The following is a 20,388-nucleotide window of genomic DNA, read 5'->3' as shown; positions in this document are numbered from 1 at the left end:
GTCTGGGAACCATCCTGTCATCTGTGCAATCTCTTCGGGTTCAGACTGAACAGCACCATCCAATCAGCAGAAGACTGGGAGTTTCAACATGGATCTCTGCATTTTAATCACCCAGCTTGTGCTGTTGACCTTATGCTATGTCATAGAGTATATCGTGGCACGGTACAACACAGAAGTAGCAGGCAGCCTAATGTTCCAACATGGAACATTTGCATGCTTCAGAGAGCACCTCCTGTAGTCCACCAAAGCTGAGCTGCTTCTCTTGGAGCTTTGCCTGCCCAGGGGAAGCCTAAACAATCCGCTGCTTGTCACAGCACAAACACAGATGATGGATGGGCTGCCATCTGTGAGTAGCAGAGTCAGGGCTTGATTAGCTCCACTGTGAACTGTTATGAAGCTGTCTTTATGACCACAGGGACACAAAAAGTATGGCTCCCTGCAAGGCTGCAATAGCCCCCTGCTGTGCTGGGTAAGACATTTCATTTGTCTGGGCAGGTTTGCTCTGGCTTATTACATGAGACTTAATTGCTTTTGTTACACATTCACAGGTATCAGGAGAAGACATTCTGTCCGTTCCTCATTTTCAAGGCCCTACTTACCAACTTCATCCCTGATGTTTGCAAGTTCGATTGACAGCTCCTTTCCTTTCACAAGGGCACTTTCACTCTGAAAAAACAAAACAAACACCGAGAGTCCCCCAGTTGTATGCTCCATAAGCACTTGCACATGTTTAATTAATGAATCATATTAAGCAAATATTTGCAAGCCTAACTCTTAAGGAGATAATTTTCTAATTATATAAGCATATAAAATCTTACAAAGCCAAGTCTGACTCATTCATTTGAATTACATTCAAAGCACAAACCTTGCAATATAATAGTAATAATACCCATGGCTGTGCTATTATTCATATTGCTCTTGTATAGATCATCCTTCAATACTTTTCTTGCATGTTTATATTCTTTGCACTAATTACTGTTTTGGATTATTTTTCCTTTTTTTTTAAATATTTTATTTATTTATCTTTAGAGGGGAAGGGAAGGAGAGAGGGAGAGAAATATCAATGTATGGTTGCCTCTGCCAAGGACACACAATGTATCGTGTGTCCCCTGCCGGGAACTGGCCTGCAACCCAGGCATGTGCCCTGACTGGGAATCGAACCGCGATCCTCTGGTTCGCAGGCCCTGTTATGGATTATTATACCTTGTTAATTATTATCCCTTTTATAAGATTTTTGACCATGAAAATGTCCATGCCACACTGCTCCAAGGGACAAATTTTGCCCACTGTCCTCTTAAACTTACCCTTTGTCCACACATGCATGACCAGTTCCCTAACGAATAGTGAGCACAAGGTAACATAAAACATTTCAGTAGTAAGACCAACAACAAAATGAAAGGCTTCAGAGTTTTTTGTGTTGAATTCTGTATTGATAGAAGAAATGAGAGGAAATCTCACACTTGAAGCATCATTTAGTACAAAGAATGTTATTTGTAGCTAAATAACTAAGTTGAGTTCAAATCAATACTTCCTATGGCATAAAAGTAGTTGAAGTGATGCTGAACCTATAATCTTTGTTATTGAGTATTTACCTTCTTATGATTTTATTACTACTATAATAATAAGAAACATGTGCCATACAAATTCTCTTCAAGTTACAGATCCCCAAAATATAAAGTCTGTGTCATTCTGAAGAATGTACTCCCAAAGCAAACATTTCTGAGAGGGAATATTGGCCAAAATGTGTACCAAATATCTAGCATGAATATCATCAAGGCCTGATGAATTGGCACTCCCCTGGTTGTTCACACCCCACCCACCACCTGAACGATGTGTATGGTGTTGATGTGCCTGTTGTGTGTCAGGATTTCCAGGGTAGCCTGCCTGGGGCTGTAACTTCTGGTAGGGTGGCTGTCTCCCTATCCACTCCCCCCAGCCCTCTCCAGTGGCCTCCGTGTGAATTTGCTGCTGCTTGGGTCTGGCACAGCTGAGCTCTGCTCGTGAAGGCCAGCCTGTACAGTTTGGCCACAGGCCTTCCTTAAGCGCTTGCTCTTGAAATATCAACTTTTCTCATTTAAGAATTCTCTTCAGCAATATGTTTAATGTTGGCCAAATGAGAGTGACGAGTGCAGCCCTGCCGTGGAATGAATCAACTGCAGTGACTGCAGGGATGCTGGTCCTCAGGCAAGAAGTGAGCTTAAGAGACCTTGGCTCTCCTCTTCTTGCCTTGAAAAGCTGTCCTCCATCCACTGTTGTCAACATATCCCAGCAGCTGCCTGGCTAGGCCCTTAGGTTCTGTTCAACACCCAGGGTGAGGCTATCCTGAGGACTCCCTTGGAAAGGACCTTGTGCCACTGTTCCCCTCTGTCCCCTTACCTAAGCCAGTTCCAGGCTGAGGACATGGTGAGATGACAGAACTGTGAGCCAGGCCTCCTCCGCTGGCCCTGCATTAGGTAAGTGCCTCCCTACACAAGGAGTGAGTGGAAAATTCCTAACTGTTGCCAAGCACATGAGCTCCTGCTTTCACTCCAAAGGGCCAAAAATAAAATTTAGAATCAACTATCCAAACCATCCTAGTGATACAATCCAGAAATCACTAGTCTAAGAAGGCCACCCCTCTAATATTACTCTTTACTATGTGACAGGCTTAGCTGGAAATGGATCCTTGGAGAACACTCATCTAAGCCCAAGACCAGCAGCTGTGTCTTCTTAGGTGCCCCTTTTATTTGGTCACGTACCTGTGCTTTGCCCTCTGACTTCTCTGTTCTCCCCAGTGTGGTGCATTGCAGTCACAGAGGAGTCGACAATGAGGTGTGCCCGTGAAACCTCTAGCTCTCCCCTCCTCTAGCCCTCAGGAGGCCCCTGCATGTCTGCTACAGTGAAGCTCATGATTCTGAGATATGGCTGCCATGCTGGGGCCACTCACAGGTGCTGGGAATGCTGCTTTCATTCTTCTCTAGCTAGAGAGTCTGGCAAAGCATTCCATTAACTCCAACCACCTGCAATCATTCCATTAACTCCAAGCCACTGGCTATGTGGCTGAGCCCTAGGCAAGCCTGCCACACACTGTTAAAATTTTAACATGCTGCTCAGTGGGAGTTATCTGTTGATAACTGGCTGATGCCACCCATGTAAACTTGGTGGTAACAGGATGTGAAAAAGCCTCTTCTTGTCCGTGTCATCCACATGATTCTTAGTAGCCATTGGGCATCTGAACCCCTCCTTGAATTAGAAACCAACAGAGCAGGCTGTTTATCATTAAAATTAAATGTTGGGTGAATATGAAGTACTTTCACCCCAACTAATACAGAAATGGAAAACGTATATGAAACAACGCATATTTCCTGAGTGCCCACTATGTGCCAGGCAGACATGCCAAGCAGGGTATTTCTGCCTTCAAGGAGTCTTTGAGTCTCCCAGAGTCAGTGCATGAACGAGCAATTATAAAAAAAAAAGTGATGACTGATGGGGCAGGGCTGGTGTGAAGATCTCCTGGGGCCACTGGATGAATACGCAGAAGGAGGGGAAGGCAGCCCCCCTCCTTCTGGACAAGGCCAGGGGAACTGGTGGCCAACAAAGCACTTGGGGCCATTTCTGGGAACCTGCCACTGACATCAGAGGGGCCCTTCTCCTTCCCCACCAAGTCTTCCCCTTTGGTCTGTTTCTCCCTGAAAGAATTCTTCTTCTTCTTCTTGTGAAAAATGTTTTATTTATTTATTTTTAGAGAGAGGGAAAGTGATGGAGAAAGAGATAAAAACATCAGTGTGAGAGAGAAACATCCATTGCTTACCCAAATGGCGACCAGGCCTGCAACCCTGGCATGTGCCCAGACAAGGAATCAAAACCAGTGAACTTTTCCTTTGTGGGACGACACCCAGCCAACTGAGCTACACCAGTGAGGGCACCCTGCAAGAATTCTTGACTTATGAGGCACACTGGTGACAATTTCATAAAATTCACTGTCATTCTCGGTGTTTTTATCAGCTCCTTCTTCCCCATATGATATTTTTTGAAGGGTGGGCAAATATTTGTAAATTTAAAAAATATATATGTAAGCCCAAAGACTCCTAGCTAATTTCTCCTATCTTTTAAGCCGGCCCCCAAATCAGTGTGGATCAGGAAAACTCAACCACTATGCTGGGCCACGTTTTCCAGGTTAAACAAAAGTCCCACAATAGAAAGCTGAATGAGAACATCTACAAAATTCTGGTTTTTACAGAAATATCCTGATCCTTTTTGTTGTGAATTTGTGAAATTCAAGAGTACACACATACACATGAAACTACAAAGAGGTTAAGTTTTTCATTCTTCCCAGAAACAATATTGCTTTTTCACTGTGGGCTCCAAGAGTTCAGGCTGGGCTTTGACTCTACAGGGTAAAACTGGGTCACACAGGGAAACATACTCTTTGTATTTCAGAATGAAGCAGCCACATGGTGCTGTCAGCAGAACTTCTGTGTCTTCAGTACTGTTTTCATGCCACCCTTGTGAATGCCGCATTAATTTTCAATATCAGTGGTGAGCAGATTGGCCAGATACACACACAGCTCTGTGGAAAATCCCGTTGGGAGGCTCACTGAAGGCAGGCAGCACTGACGCAGTGCTTTGACTTAATTAATCAGCAAGCATTACCGTATTTTTAGGACCATAAAACGCATCTAGGTTTCAGATGAGGAAAATAGAAAAAAAATTTTGAAGCAAAAATGTGGTAAGATATTTAACAACATAAATAACATAATATTTCACCAATGTAAATGTAAACAGAACAGCAGCATTAACAACCATTATTCCTCCCCCAGGAGAGCTCTTGGGTGAGTGCTCACAGAAATACCACAGGAATTGCCCCTCAGCCTGCTGCAGTCAGAAAAACTGTTTTGGCCAGTTTGAAGCCAACAAGAGATGTGTGTGTATGTGTCTTTTTAATGTAATCTTGTATCTTTTTAATTTTATTATTGTTTTATCTTTCAAAACTTTTTTCCTCTTCTTTCTTCTTTCCTGTTTTATTCCTTCTTCCTTTCTTTTCAAACTTATGGCTTTTTCCTCCCTTCTCCTGCCTTTTCTTTGTTTTTTGTTTTTTTTTTTCTTTTACCCACAAGTGACACAAACAACTTGGAACTGCGAAAAGACCAGAGTTGGACCCAAAGAGGGGGAATCCCATCAGTAGAGACAGAGAGACAAATTCACTTTGCTATAGCAGAGAAGCCACAAGCTGCTGCAACTTTGTATTATTATTTTTTCATTATTCTCGCTTCTTTTATATATTAATAGTATCTTTGTATTCCTCCTCTTTCTGTATAGGCTTCTTTACCTTGGCTGGTTATATTGTATCATTTGGCAGGTTTACCCTGTTCTCTCCTCCACAGTGTATTGCTAAATTTCTATACTTCATGCCACTTGTTTTCATTTAGCACACTACCCAAAGCTCTATACCCCCATTTATGTTATCCAGATCATGTAGAGTCTGTCATATGATTGTTGCTCTAATATTATTGTAAATACTAGTTATTCTGTATAACTGTAAATACTTCACAACACATCTCCCGGATATTAGCCCACTTTACAGTTTCCTGGATTCTATTACTGTAATGATTAACTCTATTTGCTGACACACTACACTTATTTACTATCCTTTATTCTCACCTTACCTCAAAATCTGACTGCCTGCAACCTCACTGCTTTTTAGATCCAACTCACAAGCCTTCCCTCTCCAAAAAGAGACTTATCTTTGGTCCATCCTTTCTTAAAAGTGGCAAGTTGGGTTGAAGATTACGATTAACACTATATATACCCTAAAGATCTTCTGTCTCTTCTCTACTGGCTGTGACTGTAAATATCATAAAATACTCTGCCACTGTCATAAACCATTTTGCCTCCCCCTCCAACGGATCACACACACACACACAAAAAGAAGTAGGTGGAAGCAGAGAACACCAAGATAACCAGAGGAGACTGCACCACTGAATTTCACAGTTTTTTTTTACCACAGGAATTCACACCATAAACCCAGGGAGTCAAAACAGATAAATTAAAGAAGCTGAGGCTAACAAGAAGAGTCCCATAAACAATGGGAAGACAAAGAAACAATTCCCAAATGAAAGAAAAGGAGAAAGCCTCAGAAAGAATGTTAGATGAAATAGAGGCAAGTCAACTATCAGATATTGAATTCAAAGCACTGGTTATTAGGAACTTCAAAGAGCTCAGGATGACCTACCAGAAACTACAGGGGAGCTACAATGAACTCACTGCAAACTATATCAACATAAAAAAGGAAACAGAAACTATCAGCAAAGGCCAAGAGGAAATGAAGATAGAATTTCTGAACTGAAGAACACAGTAGTAGGAATCATAAGCAGGATCGATGAAGCAGAAGATTGGATCAGCAAGTTGGAGGACAAAGTAGAAAGAATCTCTCAGAAAGAGAAAGAAAAGGAAAAGAGGCTCAGAAAGAATGTACAGGGATTAGGAGAAATGCAAGACAATATGAAACATAATAATATCTGAATAATAGGGATAACAGAAGAAGAAGAGCAACAGATATAAAACCTATTTGAAAAAGTAATGAGGGAAAAATTCTCTAATTTGATGACTGATAAAGTCACACAAACTCAGGAATCACAGAGAGTCCCAATCAAGAGGAACTCAAAGAAGCCCACTTAAAGACACATCATCATTAAAATAGCAAAATTCTAAGATAAAGAGAGAATCTTAAAGACAGCAAGGGAGAAAAAGGAAGTAACATACAAGGGAGCTCCAATAAGGTTAGCTACTGACTTCTCAATGGAAACACTCCAAGCAAGAAGAGAATGGCAAGAAATATTCCAAGTAATGATAACAAGAGGCTTGCAACCAAGGCTACTTTACCCAGCAAGGCGTTCAATCAAGATAGAGACCAAATAAAGACCTTCCAAGGCAAAAGAAGTCTAAAAGAATATGCCTCCACCAAACCACCTCTGCAAGAGATGCTAAAAGGACTGCTTTAAGGAAAGGAAAAATAAGAGAGAGATAGCAAGGAACACAGGTACAAAAATGGCAATGAATAAGTACCTATCAATAATAACATTAAATGTAAATGGATTAAATACTTCAATCAAAAGACACAGAATAGCTGAATAAATAAGAAAGCATGACCCACATATGCTGCCTCCAAGAGACCCAGCTCAGGACAAAAGACCTACACAGACTAAAAGTGAAGGGCTGGAAACAAATTTTCCAAGTAAACAGACAAGAAAAAAAAAAGCCGAGGTAGCAATACCCATATCAGACAAAATAAACTTCAAAAAAAGGGTCATAAAGAGAGACCCAGAAGGTCACTTCATAATACTCAAGGGAAGAATCCACCAGGACGACATTGACGTGATAAATATATATGCACCCAACATAGGAGCACCCAAATATATAAAGAAAATCTTACAGGATTTTCTCTAAGAAAAGCCTCTTAGATTGTCAAATTGTCACCTCTTCAAGAAAGATATTGACAGCAACACAATTATAGTAGGGGATGTTAAGATCTTCCAAACAAAATATCAATGAAGAAATTGTGGCGTTGAACAATGCCCTTGATGAAATGGACTTAACTAATATATATAGAGGCCTTCATCCCAAAGAAGCTAAATACACATTCTTTTCAAATGCACATGGTACATTTTCAAAGATAGACCACATGATAGGACACAAAATGAGCCTCAGTTAATTCAAGAAAACTGAAATCATACCAAGCATTTTCTCGGACCACAAGACACTGAAACTGGAAACCCACAACAAAGGAAAAAAACCCAAACACCCAAAATCATGGAGACTGAATGGCATACTATTAAACAATGAATGGGTCAAGAATGAAATTAGGGAAGAAATCTTAAAGTTTTTGGAGACAAATAAAAATGAAATCATAACAACCCAAAACTTACAGGACATAGCGAAGGCAGTCCTGAGAGGGAAGTTCATAGCAATACAGGCCTACCTAAAAAAGATAGGAACATTTCAAACAAACAACCTAACCCTATGCCTACAAGAACTTGAGGAACAACAACAAAGACAGCCCAGAGCAAGTAGAAGGAAAGAAATAACCAAGATCAGAGCAGAATTAAATGACATAGAGACTAAAAGCACAATTCTAAGGATTAATGAATCCAGGAGCTGGGTTTTTTTGAAAAGATAAACAAAATTGACAAGCTTTTAAGTAGGCTCATGAAGAAAAGAAGAGAGAGGACCCAAATAAACACAATCAGAAATGAAAGAGGAGAGATTACAACTGACATCACAGAAATAGAAGGGATTGTAAGAAATTACTATGAAGAACTGTATGCCAAGAAATTTGAAAACCTAGGTGAAATGGACAAATTCCTAGAAAAATATAATCTTCCAAAACTCAATGAAGAAGAAGCAGAAAGCCTGAACAAACCAATAACAGCAGATGAAATTGAAGTAGTAATCAAAAAACTCCCGTCACACAAAAGCCCTGGACCAGATGGTTTGACAGGAGAATTCTACAAAGCATTTAAGGGAGAGCTAACCCCTATTCTTCATAGACTATTCCATAAAATTCAAAATGATAAAAGAGTCTCAAACTCTTTTTATGAAGCCAGCATCATCCTAATTCCAAAATCAGATAAAGACAACACAAAGAAAGAAAGTTCTGGCGAATATCACTGATGAACATAGACACTAAAATCCTCAACAAAATATTGGCAAATCACATTCAACAATACATTAAAAAGATCAGACATCATGACCAAGTGGAATTCATCCCAGGGATGCAAGGATGGTTCAATATTCACAAATCAGTAAATGTAATGCATCACGTAAATAAAAGCAAATACAAAAATTATATGATCATATCAACAGATGCAGAAAAAGCTTTTGATAAGATACAACACCTATTCATGATAAAAATATTCAGCAAAGTGGGAACAGAGGGAGTATTCCTCAATATAATAAAGGTCATATATAAGAGACCTACAGCCAACATACTCAATGGACAAAAACTAAAATCCTTTCCAGTAAGATCAGGAACAAGACAAGGTTATCCACTTTCAGCACTTGGATTTAATATAGTATTGGAAGTTTTAGTCACAGTGATCATACAAGAAAAGGAAATAAAAAGCATCCAAATAGGAAAGGAGGAAACAAAACTGGCATTGTTTGCAGATGACATGATAGTGTACATGGAAAATCCTATAGGCTCTGCCCACAAACTGCTCAACCTGATAAATAAATTGGGCAAAACAGTGAGACACAAAGTCAATATCCAGAAATCAAAGGCATTTTTGTATACTAACAATGAAACAGCAGAAGCAGGAATCAAGAAAAAAAATCCCGGCCCTGGCTGATGTAGCTCAGTGGATTGAGCTCAGGCCTGTGAACCACACAATCACAGTTAGATTCCCAGTCAGGACACATGCCTGGGTTGCAAGCCAGTTCCCAGGAGGGGACTCATGAGAGGCAACCATACATTGATATTTCTCTCCTTCTCTCCTTCCTTTCCCCTCTAAAGGTAAATAAATAAAATCTAAAAAAATCCCATTTGATATAGCAAAAAGAAAAACAAAATATCTGGTAATAAACCTAACCAAGGAAGTAAAAGACCTCTATGCAGAAAACTACACAACACTGAAGAAAGAAATCAAGGAAGACATAAATAAATGGAAATATATACCATGTTCATGGATTGGAAGAATTAACATCATCAAAATGTCCATACTACCCAAAGCAATGTACAGATTCAATACAATACCTATTAAAGTACCAATGGCATATTTCACAGACATAGAACAAACACTTCAAACATTTATATGGAACTATAAATGACCCTGAATAGCAGCTACAACTTTAAGAAAGAAGAACAAAGTAGGAGGGATCACGATATCTGATACCAAACGGTATTACAAGGCCACTGTAATCAAAACAGTCTGGTACTGGCATAAAAACAGCCACATAGACCAATGGAACAGAACAGAAAGCCCAGAAATAAACCCAAGTCTCTACAGGCAATTAATATCTGACAAAAGGGGCAGTAATATAAAATGGAGCAAAGATAGCCTCTTCAACAAATGGTGTTGGGAGAACTGGACAGCTACATGCAAAAAAAAAAATGAAACTTGAGCACCAACTTACACCATACACCAAAAGAAATTCAAGGTGGATAAAAGACTTAAATATAAGCTGTGACATCATTAAAATCCTAGAGGAGAACATAGGCAGGGAAATCTCAGATATTTCATGCAGCAATATTTTTACTGATATGTCCCCTAGACCAAGGGACATAAAGAAAAAAAATAAACAAATGAGATCTCATCAAAATAAAAAGCTTTTGCATGCCCAAAGAAAATAGTATTAAGATAACAAGAAAACCAACTGTATGGGAAAACATAGTTGCCAATGATATCTCAGACAAAGTTTTACTCTCCAAAATATACAAAGAACTCACACAACTCCACTCTAAGAAGACAAACAATCCAATTTAAAAAATGGGCAAAGGACTTGAACAGATACTTCTCCAAGGAAGACATACAGAGGATGCAGAGACACATGAAAAGATGCTCAATATCACTAGCTATCAGAGAGATGCAAATCAAAACCACAATGAGACACCACTTTACATTGGTCAGAATGGCCATCATAAACAAAGCAACAAACAACAAATGTTGGAGAGATTGTGGGGAAAAGGGGGCCCCAGTTCACTGTTGGTGTGATTGCAGACAGTACAACCATTATGGAAAACAGTATGGAATTTTCTAGGAAAACTAAAAATGAATATGCCTTTTGAGCCAGCAATTCCACTGTTAGGAGTATATCCTAAGACCCCTGAAACACCAATCCAAAAGAACCTATGCACCCCAGTGTTCATAGCAGCACATTTTACAATAGCCAACAGTTGGAAGCAACCTAGGTGCCTGTCAGTAAATGAATGGATCAAAAAATTATGGTACATATACACAATGGAATTCTATGCAGCAGAAAGAAAGAAGGAGCTCCTACCCTTTGCAACAGCATGGATAGAACTGGAAAGCATTATGCTGAGTGAAATGAGCCAGGTGGTGAAAGACAAATACCATATGATCTCACCTTTAACAGGAACCTAAACAACAAAACAAACAAGCAAGCAAAATAAAAACAAAGACATTGAAATAGAGAATGGGGACAGTGACCAGAGGAGAGAGGGAAGGGAATTTCAGGGGAAAGGGGGGAGGGATTTAGAGGAACTAGTATAAAGCACACATGGACAACAACTAAGGGGGATGGAAATGGGAGGGAGGTGGGGATCACTGGGGGGGTAGGCTGGGATGATAGTAAAAGACAGAAAACTGTACTTGAACAATAATTAAATTTAAAAATGCTTAAAAATAAAAATAAAATAAAAATCAGAATGACTAAACTTAAAGGGGCTTCATTACAGCCTTTGCCATTGTGCATGATGGGGGTTGTCAGTGGTTTAAAGTGACTTTCTTCCCTAAGAGGCTACAGTTAATCAGGGGTGCCATGCCACACTTGGATTGCTTTGCTAGTGAACAATCAGAGAGGACAGAGACTTACCAGACTCAAGGAGAAGAAATGTGAATACTAAGAAGTAATGCTAGGGAACTTGGGATCGCAGAGGGAGCAAAACAAGGGACAATTAGCCAGTACTCTGATTTTTAACCCATTTATGTATCACTTAAGAAGTTTCTTGCCCGTTCTGGATTCAAGCTTCCTCTAATCACCTTCTCAAATTCATTGCTGTCAGGTCACCCCCACATATCTGTGGGGAAGATTGAGGTGACTTCTTCCAACTCCCACCACTTTTAAGGATTTAGAAAAAAGGTCTACAAGGTTACCTTCTACCATTACAATCAACACAGAAAGGTTAGGGTGGAGATATGCAAATTAACTCCAAAGGATCAGGGCAGTAACTAAATCTGCTATGTGAGTCATAGTGAAAGGGAGTAGAGCAAAGGGGCTTAGAGAAAGCAGTCACCCAGGTAATAACAATCACACAGCCTCTCACCTGCATTAATTTCAGGCTTGAGGGGTGACAGGACACAGACACACCAGGTTCTGAGGCCACTTCAGGCCTAAATCATGTGGCTGATTCCACTCTTACTGAAGCTTCTTATGAAACTAGGCCTTGACTCTAAAAAGAAATAACATGTTTCTCAAGCAGATTATCCTTTGCTTGCTTGTCATTTGGTTATCACCCATTTGCTTGTTTTTTTATTGTTAAAAAACAAGGTGGCATTCTGGTTTATACATCTAGTTTATTTATCTTAATAACTCAAAGTCCCAAGAAGGATCTGCTTTGGCAGGTTAAAGGTGAGAGCTTCTGAACATGCAGAGCGCTGGCTTGATCCAGGACCAGGCTGAGTCCACAGCTTAGTGGGCTCTTTGGGATCCATCTGGACGCCTCACAGTTCTTCCTGGATCACACCCTTCCTTTCAAAATACCTGCAGAATAAGCCTTTCTACAGATCACTGCTCTGCTCTATGGATGAGAAAAGGGCTCTGTAATAAATCTGACTGAAAATAGCTTTACAGGGTGAGCTGGTCACAAATTTCTGACTGTGCAGGTCATGGCGGGTGGTCCACCTCCAGGCCTGTAACAGGTTTATCTGTGCCTCTTGTGCATCTATACTAATACGCCTTTGAGATGCCAGAGTAATCCACTTTTCTAGATCCCTCAGAAACATAACTACCCGCAAGGGAGCACCTACTCTTAGCTCTATCCCGTACCTTGCTTTCTCTTACCTTTTTATAATCTTCCTTACATTCCCTCCTTAATTCCAAATGCATAAGAAAAACTACAAAACCATCCTTCTCTGGAGAATTTGAAATCTTGTTTCTTGGCAATGTCCTTGGTTTGGCTCAAATAAACTGTTATAAAAACTCTCTACAAGTTTGAATGTTTCTTAACAGCTCAGACTCTCAAGATGGACACCTACTTCTTACTAACTCAAGTTCAAGAACCTGGGTCTGGCTTTTTGCCTGGAAAGTAGTTCTCTACACTCCTGATGTGCTCATATCCCTCTGTGTTTCCACTCAGCCTTCATCACTCTGAGCTAACACTCCTTCACTCAGGCACTGCTTGCTCAGAATTCCACTCCTTCTCTTCACCAGTTCACCAACCCCGCCCCCCCCCCCATTCTTCAGGGTGAAATTCACATTCTGCTTTTTCCAAGAAACATTGCCTATGATTCTAGCATGAACTTCTCTTTTCACTAGATTCCAGGAATGCATAAGCTAAGGAGCACAGAATACTCCACTACTGTACTGATGTTTCAGTTGCTCTATATATGTTATTGTTATATACCCCACTTATAATTTCTCTGGAAAAGAAGAAGTACAACCAAACAAGTAACAAGTAAACACCATTGGGCAAAATGTGTCTTTTAATAATTCTGTGATAGTTCCCACAATGGGTAGGCACAGAATAAACCAGAAATAAATATTGCTAGTGAAAAGCTTTTAAAAAGTTAAAAACATAAACATGATCAGTTTTTACAAACCTTTTGCTAATTTAACACATTTTTGTTTATTTTATACTCTAGCAAGATTCTATAGTTTCTCCCAATAAGTTAATGCTAAAGAAGCAGATTTTTACTTCTTGGCCCCATCTCTGAAACCAATTACTTAAAAGTGTCTTTAATTGCCCCACCACTCTTTTCAGAACATCCTTAGCTGCTATATGATCAAACTGTTAAAAAATGATTTTTATTTTTCAAAATTAAGGTTTTTTTTCAATTTTGCATCCATATAAAGTTCTGAGGAAATGTTTCTTTTTTCTCCAAGGGTTATTAAACTGAAATAAAGTAACCAGAAACAAGGTTGCCAACCGCGTAATCAAGCCTCTTTCAACAGTAATGCGGGGCACTCCTCAAGGTGATTGGCAGAGAAATCACCTTGAGGAGGGATTGGCAATCACCAATTGGCAGGGATTTTAAGGAGTCCTGGTTCCCAGAGTTGGAGGTTGGAGTGGAACCCCATAACACTTCTAGCATACAATGCCTGGCCCAACAGGTGACCACTGAATAAACAGGTAATTTTGGCATACTGCCTGTGGAGTTACCCTGAAAAGTGGGAGACTAAATAAAACAATAATATTTTTAATACTTAATGAAAGAAAGCTCTCCATGTCTACAATGAGAACCCATGAACACACGTCTACAAAACCACCATCCTATTTAGAATAGGAATACTATTCTAAAACATAACAAAGAGAAGTCAAGAAATGTGGGTGTCAACATAGTGAGAAAGCTGACAGACACAGTGGAAGCACTTAAGTTTTCATCAGTAAAAAGTAATTTGATTAAATTGGAGGTACCAAAGCTCAAAGGTTTGAAAGTTACTTAAATATCACATTGCTAAAGAGATGAAATAACTTTTAATTATCTTCCAATATGCCCAAACTAAGAATGACACAGAGATAATTATTTTCAAGAACTTGATTTGAAACATAAAAGGGTGGTTTCACTTTAAAGTAAATTTTTCTCAAAAAATGTCTGCATATTATAACTTCTATTTCTAAAAGTTTTGTATCAGGGTTAGGAATATGAACATAATGTTGTATGTGTAGCATATTCTTCCCTTTTATTATAATTATTGTTATAGAGCTTTCTTCAATGCCTTTTTGTGACCACTTTTTTGGGGAAAGGGCTTAATTACTTCAAGGTTTGATTTACAAACAACTCAGTATAAATGTCTCATATTTCTATTTGTTGTTAAAAGTACTTAAATGTATACATAAATATTTTAGTTCATACTCATGGTAGCAAAAGCCAAACCCACTGAAAGTTATTTCACTGAAATACTGGAACAAAAGTACTAGGTGAATTTTACAATAACAGTTTAATTTTCCTAGGTGGTATGTAATCTGACTCACAGTTTATAAACAGACTAATAACTAATGTTCCCAAGTGATGTACTTGTAATGAGTTTCATATTAATCCATATTGTTCCTTCACCTGGTCGTATTGTATACTATACCTGAAGCTAACACTGCAGCTGATGTCCACATGGGTAGGAAGGAGGTGATTTCAACCACATTGTAAATCCCATTTCATGTATCTTTGAGAAATCCCAATGAGCATGAGAATAAAATATATCACAGAGACAAGGTTTCTGGCCAACATATTTTTAGTAGTAAAATTAAAGGCGTATCCTAATCCATCTGCAAGCTGACAGGCAAATGCCAAAAGCAAAGAACAGCTTTGTGTTGGAACTGTCATACAGTTCACCCTTGTAGTGTATTTCCAGTTCCCTGGCTGGGAATCTCCTGCCCCTGAAGACCTGAAAACACCCATAGACTCCAGCTCTTAGTTTTTACCTCCGTGCTATTCACCCCATGTGATGCAGGGAAGCACAGAGAGAATAACTGTACTGGTTGATGCTTCCTTCACCGCCCTTAAGAATACAAGTCACAAGGATGGAAGCTGTTTGCAAAAAAAAAAAAAGTGGTAAACTTTCAAAGTTAGCAGTTGGCAGAGAAAAACATGTCTAGCTAATCTAAGTTTCACACTAGAACATTTTAGGTTTCACAGGTACATTAAAATGCATTGAGAACATTCCAGGGATTTCTTGGCAGCTTGGATTTCAAGCTGTTCGAGCAGAGCCCAACTGTTTCAGGGAAATGCAACAGTTACATTTGAGACTGCAGGAACAAGAATTACGTAAGGCTCTGCAGAGTGGCTAAGACCAGCACATTGGAACCAGAGGCAGCCTCCCGCCTATCAACAAAGCACGCACACACACACACACAGAGGCTAGGGAGAGGGACAGAGGTTTGGGCTCTGGCTTTCTCAATGCCCTTTAAAAGAAGAGGAAAGAAGAGAGAGGGAAGGCAAAGTACCGTCTTGTCCAGGCACTGAAGGCAGATATAAGGCTTGCAGCAGCAGTGGCCCATCCCGGCAGGCTGGCTGACACAGGGACTTCCTTCATTCAACGTGTCAGCGGCAATTCCTAAGGCGAGGTACTGGCTCAGAAGAAAGGGGCGCGCCGCTGGGAGCTGTCACAACTTCCATGTGGTCCCCTCCCCTTGGCTACCTTATTTCTCCTAATAACTTAAGGAATCCAGGAGCCAGAGCAATGGGAGGAGGAGGAGGGGTGGGAGCTCCAGCGCTGGGATCCTGCTGCAACGGGAGGGAGAGCGGGAGCCAGAAAGGGAGGGGACGTGGGGTGGCGGGGATCACTTTGCCACTGGAATCCTCAGAGCCAGGTGAATCAATAGGCTGACAGGGTCCAGAGGGGAGAGGGGAGAGAATCATAGGGGAAAAGGGGAGGGACTCACATGAATAAGTATAAAGGACACATGGACAATAACTAAGGTGGGGGGTGGAAATGGGAGGGAGGTGGGGAGCACTGGGGTGGGGCAGGGCTGGAAATATAAGACAGAAAACTGTACTTGAACGAGAATTAAATAAAATAAAAAATTAAATTAAAACAATAGTCGCATAACAATCGCGCATATACCAATTGGCGTCTTCATCCTTGGAGGGCTCAGCCCGCCTGCCGGGAAATCGAGGGGTTACGGGGTGGGGCGTGGGGGGTGGGGCGTGGGGCGGGGATTCGGACTGCAGCCTCCAGCCCAGCCCCTGTGCAGAGGTACTCCTGCACTAGGCAGATTCGCCGGGAGAGCGAAGAGACACAAAAGAAGAGCCCAGCCACCACGGATGCTGTGCACCTAGGACTGCAGGGAGGATTAACAGGCTTGGTTCTGTTGAGACCCAGGAGCTCTATTTTCCTGAGAAGTAAACGTACAAACGTACAAACGTACAAACGTGAGTTACAGGCTTTTCCTCTCCTGTAACTCCTCCTCTCAGGGTATTGGTTGTCTCTGGAGACCACCAATCTCTCGTTTTCAAATTTGTGTGCAATTTTTGCCTTATTTTGATGAAATCTTTATATTTGAAATACAGTTGTGAAATTGCTTGCCTAGGCAGACATTCACTAACCTTTCTAGTGGCTTAAGTAACTACACTTGGGGTTGGGGGCAGTACTCCCGTGGGCATATCAACATAAAAGCCTTAGAGTACTTGATTTTTCTGGGCAATTTATAATTTTGCAAACAATTGACAGGAAAAAAGGGAAGGGGTAGGGAGCAAAGGTTTATTTTTTTTTTCAAAAGACATGTGGCATTTCAAATATACATTTGTGTTATCCTGAAAGCAAAAGATGTGAATATTTACAAGATTAACTTTGTATTTCCTGATACTTTAAAGGAGAAATCCTGAAATGTATCATTTGCAAAAACATACAACTCTATGGTCACCCATTAAACTTGCCTAAAATTATAAACAGACAACAGTTGTTAAAATTATCTAATTTTACTAGCCTGAGATTTTCCAAGCACATTTTAATTAAGTAGCACAAGCTGTTTAGACTTGCTTGTAAAGAGGGCAAGAGTACTTGGTGATCTGATGACACCAGACAGGAATGTTTGCCCTAAACTTGAAATAAAAAACTCAAATCTCTCTTTTAAACTAACAGGCAAAATATCATAGTCCATTAGGGGTGCTACATGGCTGTCACCATTTTAACTGTACCCTCACTTTGAGACCTCATTTCCACTTCTGTCCTGCAACACTCACAAAAAATGTGCAAGGGTGTATTTGTGAGGACACTCAATTTACCATCGTTTGTAACAGCATAGGAATGGGAAATACTCTAGATACGTAACACCTTCCCACTGCATGGAAAGGTGACACACTGTTGAGAGACAAACTGTGATAAAGCACAGAGCAAAACTATACTCATATATGCATTTGTATGTGTCTAAGATAAAGCTTTTGGAAAGATACACACCTTCCACATAACAGAAATCACAGCCTAGGGAATGAGGGAGTGAATTTCCAATTTTTATCCTTTTGCCAGCACTTATTATTTTTATTGTTTTAAAACAAAGTGTACCACGGAGAAGGCAAAAACTAGTGCCTGTTCACATAGGTTTGCCCTCTTCAGCCATGAGCTTGGGCAGACCTCCCTGAGGGCGGGAGGCTACAGTAACTGGAGCTTGAACCTGGCCTGAGAACTGTTCTGAACACTTTTGAAGCAGTGGGATACAAAAATTTGTATTGCAAGAAGCAATACAAATTGCTTGAACAGTGCCCTGTTCACCCATGTTTACAACAGCATTACAACAGGCAAAAAGTAGAAGCAACCAAAGTGTCCATCAGTGGAGAATGGATAGACAAAATGTGGTCTTTCCATACAGTGGAATAGCATTCATTCTAAAAACAAAAAACACTCTGGCACATGCTACAACATGGATGAATGTCCTTGAGGACATTCTGCTGAGTAAAATAAATCAGTCACAAAATGATACTGTGTGATTTATAGTCAAATTTATAGAGACAGAAAGTAGTATGGTGATTGTCAGGGGCTGGGGAGAAGAGTGGGGATGGAGAACCATTGTTTAATGGATCAGTTTCTGTTTTGCAAGATAAAAGAAGTCGAGAGATTAATTACACAATAATGTGAATGTACTAAATGCTACTGAACTATACACTTGAATGAATGATTAAATTGGTACATTTTTTGGTCATCTGTATTTCACCACAATTAAAAATGAAAATGGTGTGGCTTGCATTCCCCTGAAGGCACACAGTCCCTGGACAATAGACTATATCCCGATAAAGTCAAGCCCCCACAGTGGAAGGAGCCAGTGGAGTGGTGAGGCCCCAGGGTAATGTTATACACAACTGTTTCTAAATTAGGACTTAGATTGCACTGTACTGGAAAACTACTGTTTATTCTTGGATGATGTATGAGAGTGCTTGCTCGTGCAGTTCCCCACTGATTAGGCTGAGGTAGAGGAGGCTGCCCAGAGAAAGATAACATTCAGCCTTTCTGACCATGCACAGACAGAACCAACTGTGGGGTGTGGGGCCAGCGTTGGCTCAGTCCACCCAGACAGCATTGCGGAAATCTTGGCATATTTGGTGCAATGACCTCAGTGCAAATAACTCAGATTTTGAGAAATGTACCAATTGTGGTACATTTGAGTTGTGGCACGTTTGTTTCCTTTATATTTTAAAACAACTTTAAACATACTTAAAAATAGAGGAATAAATACAAAGGATTTTTGTATACAAATTTCCAGTTTCAACAGTTATCAAGATTTTGGCACGGGCTTCTCCTGTCCCTTTTTTACTTTTTATTTTTGTGCACCCATTACCCAGATCCAGTGATTATCAAGGTTTTGTCACTTTATTTTTGCTTGTTACTTTTCTTTTTTAATTTGTTAAAGTATTTAAAAGCAAAGCCCTACACACTTTAGTATGCATTGCTGAAAATCATGAACATTTTTTAAAATCCTCAGCTGAGAATATGAGATCTGTCCAGAAAAAGTCCAGACATTGTTAATATAATGAGAATGGTTTGCATGGCCTCAATATAACCTGGTGGCCAATGAGAGTGGACTGGAATGTGCATGTGTGAACAATGATGACTTCACTGTACTGGTCAGTGGGGGCTGTAGATACTGTTGAGTGAGCATGTGTACTGTGTGGTCACTGCATTCAAAATGACTGAGTAGAGCAATGAATCTGCATTAAATTTTGTGTTAAGCTTGAACATCACTCCATGGAAACTAGTCAGATGGTTCAGCTATGAATGACTGGTGATTGGCAGCTACATCATGACAGCTGCCAATGCATCACATTGTATTCAGTGTTTTGGTGAAACATCAAACCACCCAGGTGACTCTGCCACCTTACAGCCCAGATTTGGTGCCCTGTGACTTCTGGCTTTTCCCAAAACTAAAATCACTTTTGAAAGGAAAAGGATTTCAAACTTAGATGAGATTCAGGAAAATACGATGGGGCAGCTGATAGCAATTGGGAGAACTGTGTGAGGTCCCAAGGTGCCTACTTTGAAGGGGACTGAGGTGTCATTGTCCTATGCACAATGTTTCTTGTATCTTGTATCTTCTTCAATAAATGTCTCTATTTTTCACATTGCATGGCTGGATACTTTCTGGAAAGACCTTGTGAGTTAATTGATTTTAGAAAGAGAGGAAAGGAGAAAGAGAGAGCAAGAGAGAGAGTGAGAGAGAGGGAAGGAGAGAGAGACATTGATGTGGGAGAGAAACATCAGTTGGTTGACCCTATACACACCCTGACTGGAGAGAGAGAACCCAAAACCTAGGTATGTGCCCTGATCAGAAATTGAACCTGCAACCTTTTGGTGTGCAGTACAATGCTCCAACCAACTGAGTTGCCCAGTCAGGGCATGAACATTTTTATATAACCACAATGCCATTTAAGCATTGAACAAAATAACAATATTTTCTTGGCACATAATACCTAGTCCAAGCCAAAATTTTCCTGGTTTCTGAAAGAAAATTATTTAAATTATGAAAATTATTTTTCATGTTTCTCTATATAATCTTATTAATGTAACATATTTTTAGTTGGTAAGTACCAA

General features: G+C 40.1%; 1 protein-coding gene across 2 annotated transcripts in view; it reads right to left on the bottom strand.

Annotated features, from left to right (window-relative positions):
- Positions 1 to 20,388, bottom strand: part of MTUS2 (microtubule associated scaffold protein 2) — a 642,868-nt gene that overhangs the window by 56,047 nt on the left and 566,433 nt on the right. Inside the window, exons 1-2 of one of the 2 annotated variants that reach the window (XM_037058901.1) lie at positions 15,815 to 16,009; positions 600 to 666 (exon numbers count right to left, since the gene is read on the bottom strand). In XM_037058901.1, coding sequence (XP_036914796.1) covers positions 600 to 666; positions 15,815 to 15,868 — 121 coding nt within the window. In that variant the 5' untranslated portion in view covers positions 15,869 to 16,009. Of the gene's footprint in view, positions 1 to 599; positions 667 to 15,814; positions 16,010 to 20,388 lie in introns of those variants that run through there. The other variant, XM_037058899.1, reaches the window with a different exon arrangement.

This window comes from Sturnira hondurensis, unplaced genomic scaffold (genome assembly GCF_014824575.4).
Source record: "Sturnira hondurensis isolate 20B ecotype Veracruz unplaced genomic scaffold, ASM1482457v3 Scaffold0010428, whole genome shotgun sequence".
Lineage (NCBI taxonomy): Eukaryota > Metazoa > Chordata > Mammalia > Chiroptera > Phyllostomidae > Sturnira > Sturnira hondurensis.
The sequence above is the reverse complement of the archived record's forward strand: the minus strand, read 5'-3'. Positions and strand labels throughout refer to the sequence as shown.